This window comes from Papio anubis, chromosome 4 (assembly GCF_008728515.1).
Source record: "Papio anubis isolate 15944 chromosome 4, Panubis1.0, whole genome shotgun sequence".
Classification (NCBI taxonomy): Eukaryota; Metazoa; Chordata; class Mammalia; order Primates; family Cercopithecidae; genus Papio; species Papio anubis.
The window spans coordinates 16,959,566-16,975,569 of record NC_044979.1 but is presented as its reverse complement, the minus strand read 5'-3'; the positions used below and the strand labels follow the sequence as shown (position 1 = coordinate 16,975,569).

Genomic DNA, 16,004 nt, shown 5'->3' with positions numbered 1-16,004 from the left:
AAAGATTCTAAAATCCTAAAACATCTGAAATCTGAAAATACTTCTAAGTCCCAAGCATTTTGAATAAGGGATACTCAGCCTGTAATAATATATGGTTACATAGCTCAGAAAATAGGAACCTGGCTTTGAATCCAGGCCATTTGATTTACAGAGCCAGTGACAGCAATGTACCCTATACTGGTTCTAAATACATACTCTAACTCCCCAAAAGGTTAAAAATGAAATAAAAGTTTAGAATATACACATACTATATATATATACACACATACAATTTTAAACTGAACTCTGATAAGAGAGTTTGTAAAGTAAAAGGGTGGTGGTCTCTGTGGGATTCCAGAAGTTTCCTGATGTAATTAAGGGTACACAGCCCTGTCTCTTCTGGGTGGCATAGTCATTCCCAACTTTGTTTCCCGTTACCTGGAGAAAGTCTGTCCAGACCGTGGCTTCCAGAAGGACAGGTAGCAGCTCCCCAATCTCCTCCATCGTCACTGTAAGTGAAGTCAGGTTCAGCCCCCATGGGCTCTGCTCATGGGGTGGGCCACCATTCCTTCCTACCACAAACCACTTTTCTCGGACTGGAGAAGGGACTGCAGCACACATGTTCATGTTAAAATGTGAACTTTAATTGTAAAAATCATTTTCTGTAAATATAGTTATATCAACCTCTCTGCACACAACTTGGTTCATATATATATAGATATGATATTCATAGATGTTATTTGTACCACAGAACAAAATCAATGCAAGAAACATTTACTCTTAGCTTCAGGATTAACCCCAGCTTTCTTTAGGCCTTAAAATTACCACCACTGGAAACAGAGAGCACGGCATACCTGGGCACACCAGTGTTCGGGGCAAAATTTATGAAGTGTCTTACTAATTTCATAATATGAGGTAAAGACCCAAAACAAAAATAGATTCAGTCTCTTGTATTGCTGTAACTCTTAGGCTGGGGTATTAATCAAAATAGGATTTTTACATTTAAGGCGACAGGGAGGCTATGCTGATTCTAACTCAGAAAGAAATGGGAAAACAGTTTTTCTAAGGCTACAACTATTTGTTTAGGCTTATTTTCCCAGACCTATACAAAAATTCAGTCAACAAACTTTGGGTAAATAAAGGAAATTCATTTTGCTTTCCTCTGCTCTCTGTCCCTGAAGTCACTCATCCAGGCTGGCTGCTCAAACGCCCAGAATCTCCACCATTCTTCACTTGACAGTCTTCATGGACACGTTAGACCCAATTTTTTTTTTTGTATAACACCATCTTAAAATTTTTCAATATACTGTGTCTTTCTTTAGTTTACCCAAAGGAAGGAGTTTTCACTCTAATGTCAATATATTTGCAACCATCCAACTCAGTGACCTCTGTGTGGACTGTTCACTTTGTGGATCATCTCTGGCTAACTGAAAACATCCTGCCTCATCCCCACATTCTCTGACTAGCCTTAGACAGCAAAGTAAATTTATTATTAGTCTAAATAAGCATTCTACAGCAAACATAAGTAATTCACACCTGGCCTGCTATGAAAATTAAATTTTCTGAATTTAGATCATATTAGCTCTAAAAGCCCCACAGTGTGCTAAAAATCAAGAATAAATTCTAAAAAGATGAAAGCAAGGCTTTTTTCTCCATCATTTCTTTATAGAGCACTAGAAAATTCTTATTCCCCTTCAAAATTTGCAATTTCATCCAACTGCCCCTAAATTCTAGTTCCAAAAACGAATTAAAGTGCCAGTTATAACACTACCTCCCACTCCCACCTCTCTCAAGAAAGAGGCCTAAAAATAAGAATGATGACATTTACCCTTTTTTGTACTAGAGCTTTACTTAAGGTTGGTATTTTTATGTCAACCTTCCTAGGACTGTCAAGTCTACCTCCTAAAGAGCATGTCAAGATTTCATAGCACAATCTCCTTATTCACTCTCCAAATTATTTACAAAGTAAAACTTCTATGGGGTCTCAGCCACTACCAAATTACAAAACTGCCCATTTCTTCTAGAATAATAGTTTTAAAATTTTCTTCCATTTCAGTATATGCATACTCAGTTTATCACATAGTAATATCAATAAAAAAATAAACTTCCATTTCTTATAAGAAAAACATTAACTTAATTCACAGTTAGCCTTTTCCCACAACACTCAAGACTCCAGTAGCTTCTAGGAACAGAGGTATATTAGTAATAAAAATGGAATATTAAAAATCCATGACTTGGGAGTAAACGGAGCCCTTAACTCCTCCTCTCCCCCTACCTGAATCAGAAAAGGGTTTTCCTGAAATGAGAGGGGACGGGACTGGGGTCAGCAGGATTCTCACCTCGGTATAACTACAAGGTACAGGGGAGAAGACAGGAGGGATGGCCATTTGGCAGAATCCAAGCCTACTAGCTTGGGATCTATTAGGGAGATAAAAGCCTATGCGTGGCATATTGGTCCCCAATCTGATTTTCTTGCCCATGTTAGAACTGTCATCACACTAAGGCAAGTTCACTGCCAAGCTGAGCATTATCCTGTTTTATTCATCCACCTGCCCACTCCTCCTCTACCTCTGCAAGGATGACCTATACAGGGACTGGAGAAAGCATCTCAATCCATTCCCCAGGCTGTGCAGTTTCAGAGGGAAATAAATGGTCCCTCGGGTCTCTGCCTCTTCTCGGAGGGTTGATGTCCTACAACTGAAAGCCTAATTCATTACTGCCCTTTACAAAAGCTTCCCCGAAGGCCTCAGTTTAAAAGTGAGTGATTTCATCTTTTATTGTGTTTGAAGGGCTTTCAATGTATCAAGACTGAGAGCAAATTCATCCTTATAGCCACCAGAATGAAAAACAATGATTTAGCTAAGATTTAATTTATCTTCTAGCTAAAGTCTCATCGGTAGTTACATGATCAACAAATGTTCACATGTGGCATCTGGAAGCACGTGCACCTGTGTGCTAGCTTAACTTTCTTGTCTTAACTTTAAAGTGGAACAAAACAAGGTAAGTTATAGATGCAAGTTCCTAAGCTAAATTACTTCTATTGATACATCAATGATTTCAGCTTCCCTCCCCCTAACCAGATGGAGACACAGATGCTATAATGGATGATGGATATGGAAGACAAAAGCCTTCTAATTCATTGCAATCATAATTTACTGAGGACTGTAGAGGTCCCAGGTGGGACACTGACACTGGAATTGTCTCTACCAGGCATAGGGAATGTTTCATGTTTAAAGCCCAAGCAAATTCTAAACACATAATTTGGGCCATACTTTTATTCTGGTAGGGGATAAGCCCTACCATTTGGAACTCCTTGTGGAGAGTCCTAAGCCAGGAGCCAACTGGACATTTTCCCAAAGGCTGAGTAGTATCATCTGCTGAGCCCACAGAATTGAAAACACCCCCTTGAACAGGCCTTTGTCATATTTTACATGGACACCAACAAGCCCCAAACCTGAATTCTCCTCCCACCTGGAATTTCTTCTGACTTAGGAACAACAGGGCAGCCCAGCCAGCGTCTCAGCTCAGCAATTATTTCTCAACTGGCACATGTTTCGTTTCACAGTGTGGCATGAGGTCAGGCTGAAAGCTTCACAGGAGAACTAGGCCTGCTCAGGCAGGCCAGGGCTGAGGCCCAGCAGGAGATAGTGGCAGAAGGTATCACACCACAAGTTTCCAACCCTCCTCCAGGAGGCCAGTGGTAATCAGAATGCCCGCCCCTAAAGAGCTTACAGACCTAGAAGTCTGTGAACGATGTTCAGCACTTTCTTCTGAACAAAAGCAGATGGTTTCTCAGAAAATATTTCACTGCCTCACTGGCACATTCTCCTTTGTGGCCACCCATACCCTGGCCCTCTGCATGAGCGGGAGGGTGGACTGGGACAGAAAGCTACCGAGACAAGCACAAAGTTAAGGGAACCCAGAAGCCCTGACTCACCATTCACAGGAAAATGCAGGAACTTCATTCTCACCCTGCTGTGTTTACACCAGCACTTCTGAGCTTGCAGTTAAACCCGCAGAGTGTTTGCATATAGAAGGCTCGGAGCAGAAGTGCCTAAAACAGCTCCTCCTGGCAGATTCCCTAATTCCAGAAAAAGGTCTTCCTGTGTCCTCTAGGAGAATCAGACCTTTCCTTTCACTCCTGCTCCTACCTCTAACCACCTACCCCCAGCTTAAAACACCCTGAACCTCAGGATACCATGAAAAGTAACCATTAGCCTTAAGTTAGAAAGGACCCCTCAACCCTTGAGAGGCAAGAGGAGAGGTTGTGTGTAAAGGAGAAAAAAAGATGAGTCTTCAACCTCGAAACAAATGTTTTTTTCTTTTGTAAACATCTACATTACTGAAATGACAGCGACCAACACTGCAGAGGAGAAGTGTATTAGCTGTACAGTTTACATTTCAATGCCCAAACTTATTTATATATTTACATAAAGATGCTACCTTGATTAATCAATGTCTATTTGCATGTCCACGTGTGAATTTCTTCAGTTTTGATATTCCACATGAAGGAGCTACAGTGAAAATACTTTTGAATAAAGCAGTGAACCCTAAGCACCTTATCTTGAGATGAGATGTGTGACCCACCATTTGAATGTTATTTCTCTCTGCTGTGTACGTTAGTCTGGCTGGGTCTTGGTCACAGACATAGATGTACTGACGGCTATTCCCATAATCGAGCCAGGTGGGAAGGGGGAAGAGGAAGACATTATTTGTCACCAGCAACCCAGTATCCCAAGTCAAAATTCTCAATCATGGCTAAGAAGGCCTAAACTCAACCCACAGGAACTGGCTTTCTAACTGGTTGACAAACACGTAAGCTGCCCTCCTGCAAAAGCCAATCAGAGGACAGGCAGGTGAAAATGGGACCCAGCCTAGAGCAGAGCACTTCAGAAGAGAATGGATAAATCCATCAGTGATGCTCGGGGCTTCCTGACCACTGTCCTGGGTGAAGGCACTGCCACATTTTCTCTCAACAAATCTGTTATGTCCCTGGATCCAAAGATTTAGCCTAAGGAATGTCACCTCTGCTAAAGAAAAGTGTGTTTGTGAGGGGTCCAAAATGATGAACGGTCTTGTTAGCATCATGCTCCACCCTCTGAGGTAACCAGCTCAGATCCTTGCTAGATTTCGGAATCCAGAAAATCTGTGTTGATCCAGAGTTGCTACTGCTAATGCCTCCAGAGAACTCATGTCCAGATGAAGAGACTTAGAGTGACTTCTCCATCCTGTTCGAACTTCAACTGCTCTATCCTCCAGCAGCCCAAACTTCAGCCTTTAAAAATACCCCTTACTCCAAGAGCATATTGAACCCTTAAGAGACTAAATTGGAAAATTAATTTGCTTGCAAGCTCCAAGGCCAGCACTGGCCCTTAACAGTTCACCAATTCATCCCAAGAGGAGGGGTTTAGAGAAAGAGGAACATTACATTGCATGGCCACCATGAAGTTACTTTGAGGAAGGTTTCAAGGCTTCAATCTACAATTTTAGTCTTCAGCTCACTGATAAGCAACCTCTGTCATTCTGACCGTAAGATAAGCTCACATTTGGTGTCAGAAACATCCTTTTTTCCTTCTTTGTGGTCCCTACTCAAGTAAACAGAGAAGACATAAAGTTGCCCCAGTGAACAAGAAAAGGGATTTGATCCCAAGACTCCTAGAGCTACTAAAAACTTTAAAAGATCATCCGGTCTAGTTTCTGCCTTTAGGCAGATGAACATCTTAAGGCCACAGGGGACAGATGGTTGTCTTATTCTCAAATACGTCAAGGGACAAAGACCGCACAAACTTTCTGAACAGTCCATCCCAATATTTCCAGAGCTCAGCCCACTCCTAGTGATACAACTCCTATGACCAAGCCCAAAGGACCAGCAGCTCTGGGAGAAAGTGGCAGATTCCAATATCCTAACATGGCAGGACACTAAACCAAGGCGATCTCACCTTATCTCTAGGGAAAAGGGCAGAAAGGAAATTGCAAAAATTATGTTTGTTGGAAAGTATAAACAATATTCCTTCGTGTCAACTTAATAAAAAATGAGGCCCTCTGGGGGCCTGGGGTGAACTCCAGGCTGCTGACATCCCACATGAAGCGGCTCCCGGTCCTGTTGGCTCCTCCTACGGGCAACAGGGGTTGTCGATGACTAGCATGACATCAATGCCATAGGCCTCCAGCAGGTCCAGGAGAAAGCTCCGGTCTCCTTGGGGGTCTAGGCCCATGCCCCGGGCATGCTCTGCTGTCAGAGTTTTGTCTTGACTGGCAGACACCTCCAACAAAGTCTGAAATATCCGGTTGTTTTGTTCTAGGAAAAATCTGCATTTAGAAGACAAGACACAGGAAAGGAAGGGGGAAAAAAAACTCACTAGATAATCCACATATGGGGAACCAAAACTATACTGTTGTTTAATGTACTTTTCAGTGGATTCGCAGGTATCTTAAAACAAGAAAAGAGTAAAAGTTAAACAATTATTCAAGTGCTACTAAAGTTAGCAAAGAAACCATTTGGCATTAATTATGGTGTGATTAGGGAAATCTCTAAACAAGATGGCCTGTCAAAATCCATTTTCCTGTTGAGGGAAGTGACCGGGGTTTAAACACAGCCTGAGAAGAGGCCCCCACACACTGCTTTTCTCTTTCTGCTCAGTCATAGGAGGAAGCAAAAATTCAACACCACCAACAAAATGAACATGAGCCAACATTACCCTTGGGTGTTTGCTCTCCCTTGATGACTCTTTGGGAGGAGTGAGATGCACAGATCAAGATTTAAAAGTCACTGCTTTAGAGTGCTTTATGAACAAACAAGCCCTGTTCAGGACAGCGCTCACTGTCTAGTTAGACTAGACAGTCCAGCCCCATACAGCTCTCAGGTCTGCAAAGTGCCCGGTACCTGAAGTGGCCCTGGGTGCTCAGGAATTTCAGACACAGTGGTACATGTCATACTGGATGAGACTGTGGCTGTGCTCAAGCCTCAGATACTTTCCACCTAAACAGGATGTAGGTTTTAGGAAGTCCACTATTAGAATCAAGATGCTGCACCTTTGTAGAAATGCCCACATTAAGTTTTCAACATCAAACCACAACCTCAGCCCTGGAAGACCAAAGAGGAAGCTGAGAGAATTCAGTTCACAGCACAGAAGGCTGCTGCACCCAGCTGTCTAGGAATGAAGTCAGTGCTGTGAGGTGGAAGGCCCTGGTTCCTACCTCTACGGGGCAAAGAGATTTCATTTGATTCAAGAATTAAAATTTCCGATTATCCCATAATACTCAGTGCAAGGAACTACTCTATTCAGAGGAGGCAATGGAAAGGAGAAGTCCCTGAATCCTGAGGGACAGACAGCTTCTATGCAGTGGACATCCTTGATGTAAAAGCCCAACAAGAAAAGAAACACTAAGACTCCTGTTTTCTCTTACGGGCCCTGCTTCTTTCCGTAAGTCCTCTGGGTTCCCCCAATGGCATTTCAGGGCTCAGGTTTGCCTCTGTAAGGAGCCTGGCTCTAAGTGCCCTTGGCAGCAATAAAGGGCATCCCTGGTCTGCAGTGAGTGACATGGGAGGGATGCAGGTCACTCGGTGCTGAAGGGATCCTCAGGGAGACCCCACGCCCACGGCCCCAGGACTCACAGCACAAAGAGGTCCTCTTCACAAGGGTTGTAGTCTTCTTCTACCTCCTGGGAGTACAACAGCATCTGCCTGTTGGGAAGGAGAGAACCATGAGACTCTGGTGCAGGTACCAGGACCCCAGTCACAGGTGAGGCCTCAGCCAGGCATCTTCAATGGGCCACCACCTCCCAGGAAGCAGCACCAGCCAGGAAAGGGATCAACAGGGTTTGGACTCAAAATTCCTGGGGTCCAGGGCCAGTTCTGCCCCTGTTAATCTTAGGCAAGTAACAATCTTTCCTAGTTGTCTATCAGTGGGGGATGATGATAACATTTATTTCATAGGATCACCAGATTATTGAGAATGACATCAGATACATATAAGCAAGCTTCTAATACAGTGACCAACACAATGAAGGTGCTCAGTCAAGGTGCTCAGATTCCGAAGTCCATGAGAAGAAAGAAACCAGCACCGTGGATCTACTCCCCTCCTATCAGGGCAGCATACAGGGAGCCTGGCCTCTTCCACTGCAGGGCTTCCCTTCGTTTCCATCTCCATCCCAGGCAGCATGGAGACTGGCAGAAATGCGTCAGGGAAGGGACAGAAGACAGGCTTTGCAGAGACCCCATGCTGGAGCTGCCCTGAGGAGGGTGGAGCCCCTGGTTCTCCCCGTAGCTGCCGCTACCTCTGCTCATTGAGCCGGCGGTACTTCTCCCTGTCAGCGCTGTTGATCTTCAGCAGCGGCTGCAGGTGGTCGTGGTGTGTCTTCACGTTCTGGTTATCCACGTAGACGTCATACAGCTCCCGCTTCTCCTCAAATATCTTCTCTGTGGTGCCTGTGGAACCCGGGGTTAGAGAGGCGGGAACCCACCCGACCCCACTGGGAAGCAAGGCTCCCAGGAGCCCCGCGTCTGGCAGGAGCAGGGCTGGGATCTGAGGGCAAGATGAGGGGAGGGCCCCGTACTCACAGGCCACATAGGACACCTCTACCTCCAGGCTCTCGATGTCGGCCACGTTCACGTAGAAGAAAGGCTTGGACTCAGGAATGGTGCCCCCGATGCCAGGCAGTGAAACGTTGGCCAAGCAGCAGCAGCAGTACACTGTGGGGACAGAGGAGGTGAGCGGGGAGGGTCTGCCCCTCCACCCCCTTCCTCCCTTGGAGCCTGCAGCTCACCACCTCTGCTCTAGGCTATCTGGTGCCTCAGGAGCCAGGTGGTCCTGGCATTCTGAGGGGACTGGAGGTAGCAAGCCTCTTTAGGTCCCACAGGAGAGACTGATCCCTCAAGGTGATGTCAGCAACATGCTTCCCAAACCCAATCAACATTTCTCAGTCTCTCTCTAGCTGGTCTTGCTTAGAATTTGACCTTGTCAGAACTCCGGCCTCTATAACCCTTGTGTCTTCTGGTTCCCCCTTCTGCCTGTCCCTCCCCAGTCCTTTCTGTCCTTCCACCTTTCTGGTCCACCTCCTGTGTCTGGAACACCCCTCCACACTTGTACTTTCCCCAGGTAATGCTGTCCATCTCAGATATGAGTGCAGAAATAATCTATCTCCCTCAAATCTTTATCTCCAGCTCAAACGCCCACAGGTCCCGACCCAGCTATGCAGGGTGGGCGGACCCCCCTGCTGTGAAGGTCTCAAGGCAGCACACCCTCATCACATCCCACACTAACCTTTTCAAGCCAGCCCCCGGCTGCTCCTCAGTCCCCCATCTGGTGGCCCCACCACCCTTGTTATCCTAGACTCTTCCGTTGCAGCCTCACACACATCAGAACCTTTACAATCCAATCTGACAAGTTTTGTCCAGTTTCTCTAAAATACATCTAGAATGCATCTTCTCTGCTTTAATCCAGACCCTAATCTTTGGCCACGCCACTGATGTGTCATCCAACCCATCTTCTACATTGTCACCAGCGTTCACAGCCAATCAGGTCACTCCTGGGCTTAAAACCCCATCCCCTTGATGTGGCCCAAACTCTTCCAGACTTGATCAGTGACAGAAAGACTCAAGCAGTTTCTGCTCCAGGGATTTAAGCAGCACCCCTGACTCTGGCTTCTGGTTACCTCTATAGCACACCACGCCCACAGGTGGGGGAGAAAATATCAAAATGCGCTTTCGAAGTAAGGCAAATTTCCAGAGGATGAGGATCTGTTCTCCAAAGAACTTTATAAACTGAGACATGCAGCCAGCTGGGTGTGTGATCTGAAAAAATTGAGGGGAATAGGGAGGAGAAAGAGTGAGGAACAGCTTGTTAGAAATAGAGCTAAAGGTATCTAATCCTCACCTCCGAAATTCTGAAGTCCATCCAAACAGATACATTAAAGGATGCTTATTTCCACACAAAATGATGTTTTTCACTTTAAAAGTCTTACCTTTAAACTGGATTTCTATAATACAACAGCTCCCTGATACACTGATGTTTGAGTTTAGAGGTCATTCTTTTACTCAGGAGAACAATGCAAAGAAAACAAAGCTAAATTTAAATTTTAAAAAATCAGAATAAAAGCATCTCTGAAGACACATTCTGCTTCAATAAGAAAACTCAACTGGAAAACATTACTAAGCACTGTAAGTAATAACACAATGAGCAAACAGTCCCCAGTCAGATCCCAAATCTACAGGACTACTACTGTGCAAAGTGAGGTGTCTGCAGAAGTCACAGGTAGGAAGGAGCCCCTGGCATAATCCCTGCTACACTTCACCTCTGACCACCCTTCCTTCTTTTTTTGAGATGGAGTCTCACTCACTGTGTCACCCAGGTTGAAGTGCTGTGGCGTGATCTTGGCTCACTGCAACCTCCACCCTCCTGGGTTCGATTTTCCTACCTCAGCCTCCCAAGTAGCTGGGATTACAGGCATGCACCGCCAAGCCCAGCTAATTTTTGTATTTTTAGTACAAACAGGGTTTCACCACATTGGCCAAGCTGGCTTTGAACTCCTGACCTCAAGTGATTCACCCACCTTGGCCTCCCAAAGTGCTGAGATTACAGACATGAGCCACCACGACTGGCCCCACTCTTCCTTCTGACACTAACTGGCAACCCCTGAATTGCCTTCTGGGAACCCTGAGCCAAGGAGTATCATAGGGGTTAAGAGCATAAGCTGTGATCCCAGGAAGAGCTGAATTCCAATCCTGGCCCTGCCATTTACTAACAGGGAGATCTGGAGAAAGTTAGCTAATGTTTTCAGTTCACTATCCTTTACTGTGAACTACGGAATCATCACTTACCTTGTAGGGCTATAAGGACTGCCTGAGACAAAACATGAAATAGCACATAAAAACAGCCAAGGCTAGTTTTAGAACAGAAAGGCTTCAAACCCCAGGCCTCACAAACCCCGTAAGCTTTGTGAAAGGTCACTTCCATGCCAAAGTGCCAGAAGTAAGAGCTCATCACCCATTAGGGAGGCAGGCAAGAGCACTTCTGAGAGAGGCACCGACTCCCAGGCTGCCTGCTAGGGTTTAACAACTACCAGCCTTCGGGGGCACCTACACCCGAGCCTCAGGGCAGCCTCTGCACTCTGCCTGTCCAGGTCAGGGCTGTCCTGGGCCCTCTGAAGCTGCATGTGCAGTACCCAGAGAGGATATCCCTTTCCAAGGCATCACTCCTGCACTGATACCATTTCCCTACCCCATGCCAGGATAAAGGCAACCTTGCGCTGAGCATGCCATTTGCCACCCATGCCTACTCCTCTGCCACCACATCCCAAATCATGAGGAGGAGAAGCACCAAGTGACCAAGGCTGGTTGCATCCCTCCAATCACTATCTCTCATCAAAGTCTTAACAGCAATCAGATAGGAAAGGGCGCCAAAGCATGCCCCGGTTCCTCCCAGCTTTCCCACCGGTTATCTTCAAGCGTCCAACTTGTTCTTCCACCACATGGAGGCCAGGCAGGGCTCGCCCAGCGTATATTTTATAGGTTAGTGGGAGAAACAGGTAAACAAGCATTTAAAATACAGCCTGATGGGAGCCGTGATGGGAGAAGAATGGGGGTTGGTGGAGCAAACCAGAGGTGCCTCATCCCACTCTAGGACAGACAGAAAAGACTTCCTGGGGGAAGTGATGTTGAAGTTTTGACATAAAGATGAATCTAAGGCCGGGCGCGGTGGCTCACGCCTGTAATCCCAGCACTTTGGGAGGCCGAGGTGGGCAGATCACAAGGTCAGGAGTTCAAGACCAGCCTGGTCAACATGGTGAAACCCCATCTCTACTAAAAATACAAAAAATTAGCTGGGTGTGGTGTCGTGTGCCTGTAATCCCAGCTACTTGGGAGGCTGAGGCAGAAGAATTGCTAGAACCTGGGAGGCAGAGGTTGCAGTCAGTTGAGATCGTGCCACTGCACTCCAGCCTGGGCGACAATACAAGACTCCGTCTCAAAACAAACAAAACAAACTAAAAAAACAGATGAATCTGAGGGAAGGTGTTCACATACAAAGGCGTGCAGGTAAGAGGGAACATGGCCCTTCTTGGGACCTGCAAGTAGTTCAGGTCCTGTGCCCAGCCCATGCCAGGAAGCACTGCCCATAGGACCACCTCTTCTCTTCTAAAAGAGTCAGCTCTAGAGACTTCTCACCCCTCCTCACTTTACCAGGCTCACTGCACATGCAACAGAAATTTCTCCTGCTTTCATTGACATCTCTTTCCCTTTTTCCAGCCTTGTTTCTCTGTGGCTTTTACAGAGATCTCTCTTTCCTTGATGTCTCCAGTGTGTACCTTCATGTTTTCCCTCCAACCTTTCAAGTCCATACTCCATCCTCTTTTCACTCCAATTTCTTTTTACTCCCTAACCTCTGTCAGCTCATAGCAGGCTCTGATAAGACCCATGCCTGCCACTAGGGAAGCCCTCCACTCCTGGGGCCCAACCCTCCTCCCCTATATCCCTCTCCCACTCCCCCATTTTCCTAAGGGGAGCATTTAGCAGCCACATCTGGATCTCTCAGAGAGGTCTTCCTCTTCCCTCTGCTTCCTTTCCAGTTTATTTTCTTTCCCTCTGAAACAGTCCTATATCTGACTCCTACATTAAAAGTCTACTTCTTTAAAGTTTTTTTTTTTTTTTTTTTTTGAGAGGGAGTCTTGCCCTGTGGCCCAGGCTGGAGTGCAGTGGCGCTATCTCGGCTCACTGCAACCTCCGCCTCCCGGGTTCAAGCAATTATCCTGCCTCATCCTCCCAAGTAGCTGGAATTACAGGCGTGCGCCACCATGCCTAGCTAATTTTTGCATTTTTAGTAGAGATGGGGTTTCACCATGTTGGCTAGGCTGGTTTCGAATTCCTGATCTCATGATCCACCCACCTTGGCCTCCCAAAGTGCTGGGATTACAGGCATGAGCCGCTGTGCCCAAAGTTTTTCTTTATACGTGTGTTCATGTTGTAAAAATTCATTGAATTATATACATATGATTTTTGAACTTACTTCTTTAAAGTTTTATATTTCAACAAAAAGCTTAATGATATATATACGTTATTTTCCATACATGACAAATAAATCATATATACTATTTTTGAACTTATACCTATTAAATGTTATATTTCAATAAAAACTGAAAGATATATTACATTATTTTCCATCCATGACAAGTATTATATCATACATGCTATTTTTTTTTTTTGAGAGGGAGTCTCGCTCTGTCGCCCAGGCTGGGATGCAGTGGCACGATCTCGGCTCACTGCAAGCTCTGCCTCCTGGGTTCATGCCATTCTCCTGCCTCAGCCTCCCGAGTAGCTGGGACTACAGGCACCCACCACCACGCCCGGGTAATTTTTTTGTCTTTTTTAGTAGAGACGGGGTTTCACTGTGTTAGCCAGGATGGTCTCGATCTCCTGACCTCGTGATCCGCCCGCCTCGGCCTCCCAAAGTGCTGGGACATACATGCTATTTTTAAGTGTCGTCATTTGTTTTTTCCTGGTCCTGCCTTTTTTATACTTGTAAGCCTTGCCCTACCCCATCCCATACTTTACCTCATCCCAGGGAATACATATCTTAAGCTTGTATATACCCATCAATACTTTCCATGTTTATGTCTGGGTGTGTGTATGTGTCTATCTAGACAGAGACTGTGACTGTTTAACAACAGTGTAATCATATCACATGTACAGTCGGCCGGCCCTCTGTATCCCGATACCATATCCTTAGATTTAGCCAACTGTGTGCAGATAAAAAATATTTGGAAAAATAAAGAATAACAATAATAAATGTATGTAAAAAACAACACAGTATAACAACTATGTGCATAGCATTTCCATTGTATGAAGTATTATAAGTAATCTAGAGATCCTGGCTAACACGGTGAAACCCCGTCTCTACTAAAATACAAAAAATTAGCCGGGCGTGGTGGCGGGCACCTGTAGTCCCAGCTACTCGGGAGGCTGAGGCAGGAGAATGGCGTGAACCCGGGAGGCGGAGCTTGCAGTGAGCCGAGATGGTGCCACTGCACTCCAGCCTGGGCGACAGAGTGAAGACTCCGCCTCAAAAAAAAAAAAAAATTAAAGCACAGAAGGTCCGTGATTTACCATGATTCAACTTACCAAGTTTTCAACTGTATGATGGGTTTATTAGGAGGTAGCCCCATGGTAAGTCAAGAAGTTCCTTAAGACTTTGATGGGATTATGGTTTCTACTGAATGCGCATTGCTTCCACACCATCATAAAGTCGAAAAATCATACATTAAGTGGACCCATCGTAAGTCAGGGACTGTCGGCTGCGTTGCCAGCATTAAATGCACTTTTGACTTACAATGTTTTCAACTTACAATGGGCTTAGGGGGGTGTAAACCCACGGTAAGTTGAGGAGTATCTGTATATGGGAGGATGTGCGTAAGTTACACGCACAGACTACACCCTACTATATGGGGACTTCAGCATCTGCAGATTTGGGTATCTGAGGCAGGTCGCCCAGAACCAAGGCCCTGCGGATACCAAGGGATGATGAGTTTTCTGCACCTTGCTATTCTCACACAAATGAGATCTGGTGGTCCTTCCATGTCATCTTCTTATGCTCTAATTCACTATTCACCACGGCTTTCAATACATAGGCCTTCTAGTTTTCTACCACTGTGAACAACGTTGAATTAAATATTGTTACACATACATCATTCTGGTAGATAGATCCTGAGGAGTAAAGTTGCTGAAACAAAAGCCACATATGTTTTATTTATTTATTTGTTTATTTATTTAGAGAAGTCTCACTCTGGCGTCCAGGCTGGAGTGCAGTGGTGCGATGTTGGCTCACGGCAACTTCTGCCTCCCAGGTTCAAACAATTCTCCTGCCTCAGCCTCCCGAGTATGTGGGATTACAGGTGCCCACCACCAAGCCTGGCTAATTTTTGTATTTTCAGTAGAGACAGGATTTCACCATGTTGGCCAAGCTGGTCTCGAACTCTTGACCTCAAGTGAGCCGCCCGCCTTGGCCTCCGTAAGTGCTGGGATTACAGGTGTGAGCCACCATGCCTGGCCATGTTTTTTATTTTGATGTGCTGACATACTGTTTTGTAAAAAGATGACACTCCACATTTGTATCTGCAACCATGACAGTATCCTCTTCCCTGCATCTCCTAGGGTCTAACAGTTATGTTAATGAGCTGTCCTCAAAAGCATGGGCAGTTTTCTTTTTTCTCCCCTAGTCCCTCATCTCTGGACTCTTATGGGGAGGAATATGAGTACATTTAGGTCACATGCAGGTCACCTCCCTGTAGATTTGGAGATAATTCCAACAGAAATTTGACTCTGAAGGAAAAAATGGGTCTCAGTTATGAGCAGACAGAAAGAGAACAGGACTCAGGTCAGTGCGAGCCCAGAGTACCTCCAATGGCCCTCTGACCATTTCTTAATGATTGTCTCTCAGCCTATACCATGGGCTTGGGAAACCTGTAAAGGACAATTCCTAAACTCACACGCCAATTGGCTTCCTGTTAGAGTTCTTCAATGGAGAGCAAGGATTGTGGATTGAAAGGCAGAAGGAAATCTCTTCAGCTTCTTGCTCCAGCTAGTATTTCTCCAGCAGCAGAAGACACCCACGACTCCAGTCTCCAGCTTTCCTCAGCATGCACAGCACAGGTGCAGCCACACCTCCTGAGAGGTCCCAGCAGAGATGCGCAGTGCCTCCCTCAGTGATCTGAGTACTGGCTGTGTAGGGACCCCTCCTGCAGGCTCCCATGGTTTTGATCATTCTGCTTCTCTTGCTTTGTTACCCCAGCCCTAGGGGAGGGTAGAAGGCAGCCTCTAAGATAGTCCCCAGTGATACCCACCTCTTGGTATTTACAGCCTTATGCGATCCCCTCCGTCCTCTTAATTTGCTTCTAAGAAAATATGGTGACATTGCAGGGCTGTCACTTCCATGATTAGGTTACAAAGGGTTCTGACTTCCATCCTGCTAGTACACTCTCTTACTGGCTTAGATAAAGCAACCTCGCATAGTGGAGAGACCCACACGGCTAAGAAC

The 16,004-nt window shown here is 45.7% G+C and overlaps 1 protein-coding gene across 2 annotated transcripts in view; it reads right to left on the bottom strand.

Annotated features, from left to right (window-relative positions):
• Nucleotides 1-16,004, bottom strand: part of DENND11 (DENN domain containing 11) — a 54,377-nt gene that overhangs the window by 8,169 nt on the left and 30,204 nt on the right. The window contains exons 5-9 of one of the 2 annotated variants that reach the window (XM_031665077.1): nt 9,634-9,772; nt 8,540-8,671; nt 8,257-8,407; nt 7,595-7,663; nt 418-488 (exon numbers count right to left, since the gene is read on the bottom strand). In XM_031665077.1, coding sequence (XP_031520937.1) covers nt 418-488; nt 7,595-7,663; nt 8,257-8,407; nt 8,540-8,671; nt 9,634-9,772 — 562 coding nt within the window. Of the gene's footprint in view, nt 1-417; nt 489-601; nt 6,289-7,594; nt 7,664-8,256; nt 8,408-8,539; nt 8,672-9,633; nt 9,773-16,004 lie in introns of those variants that run through there. The other variant, XM_031665076.1, reaches the window with a different exon arrangement.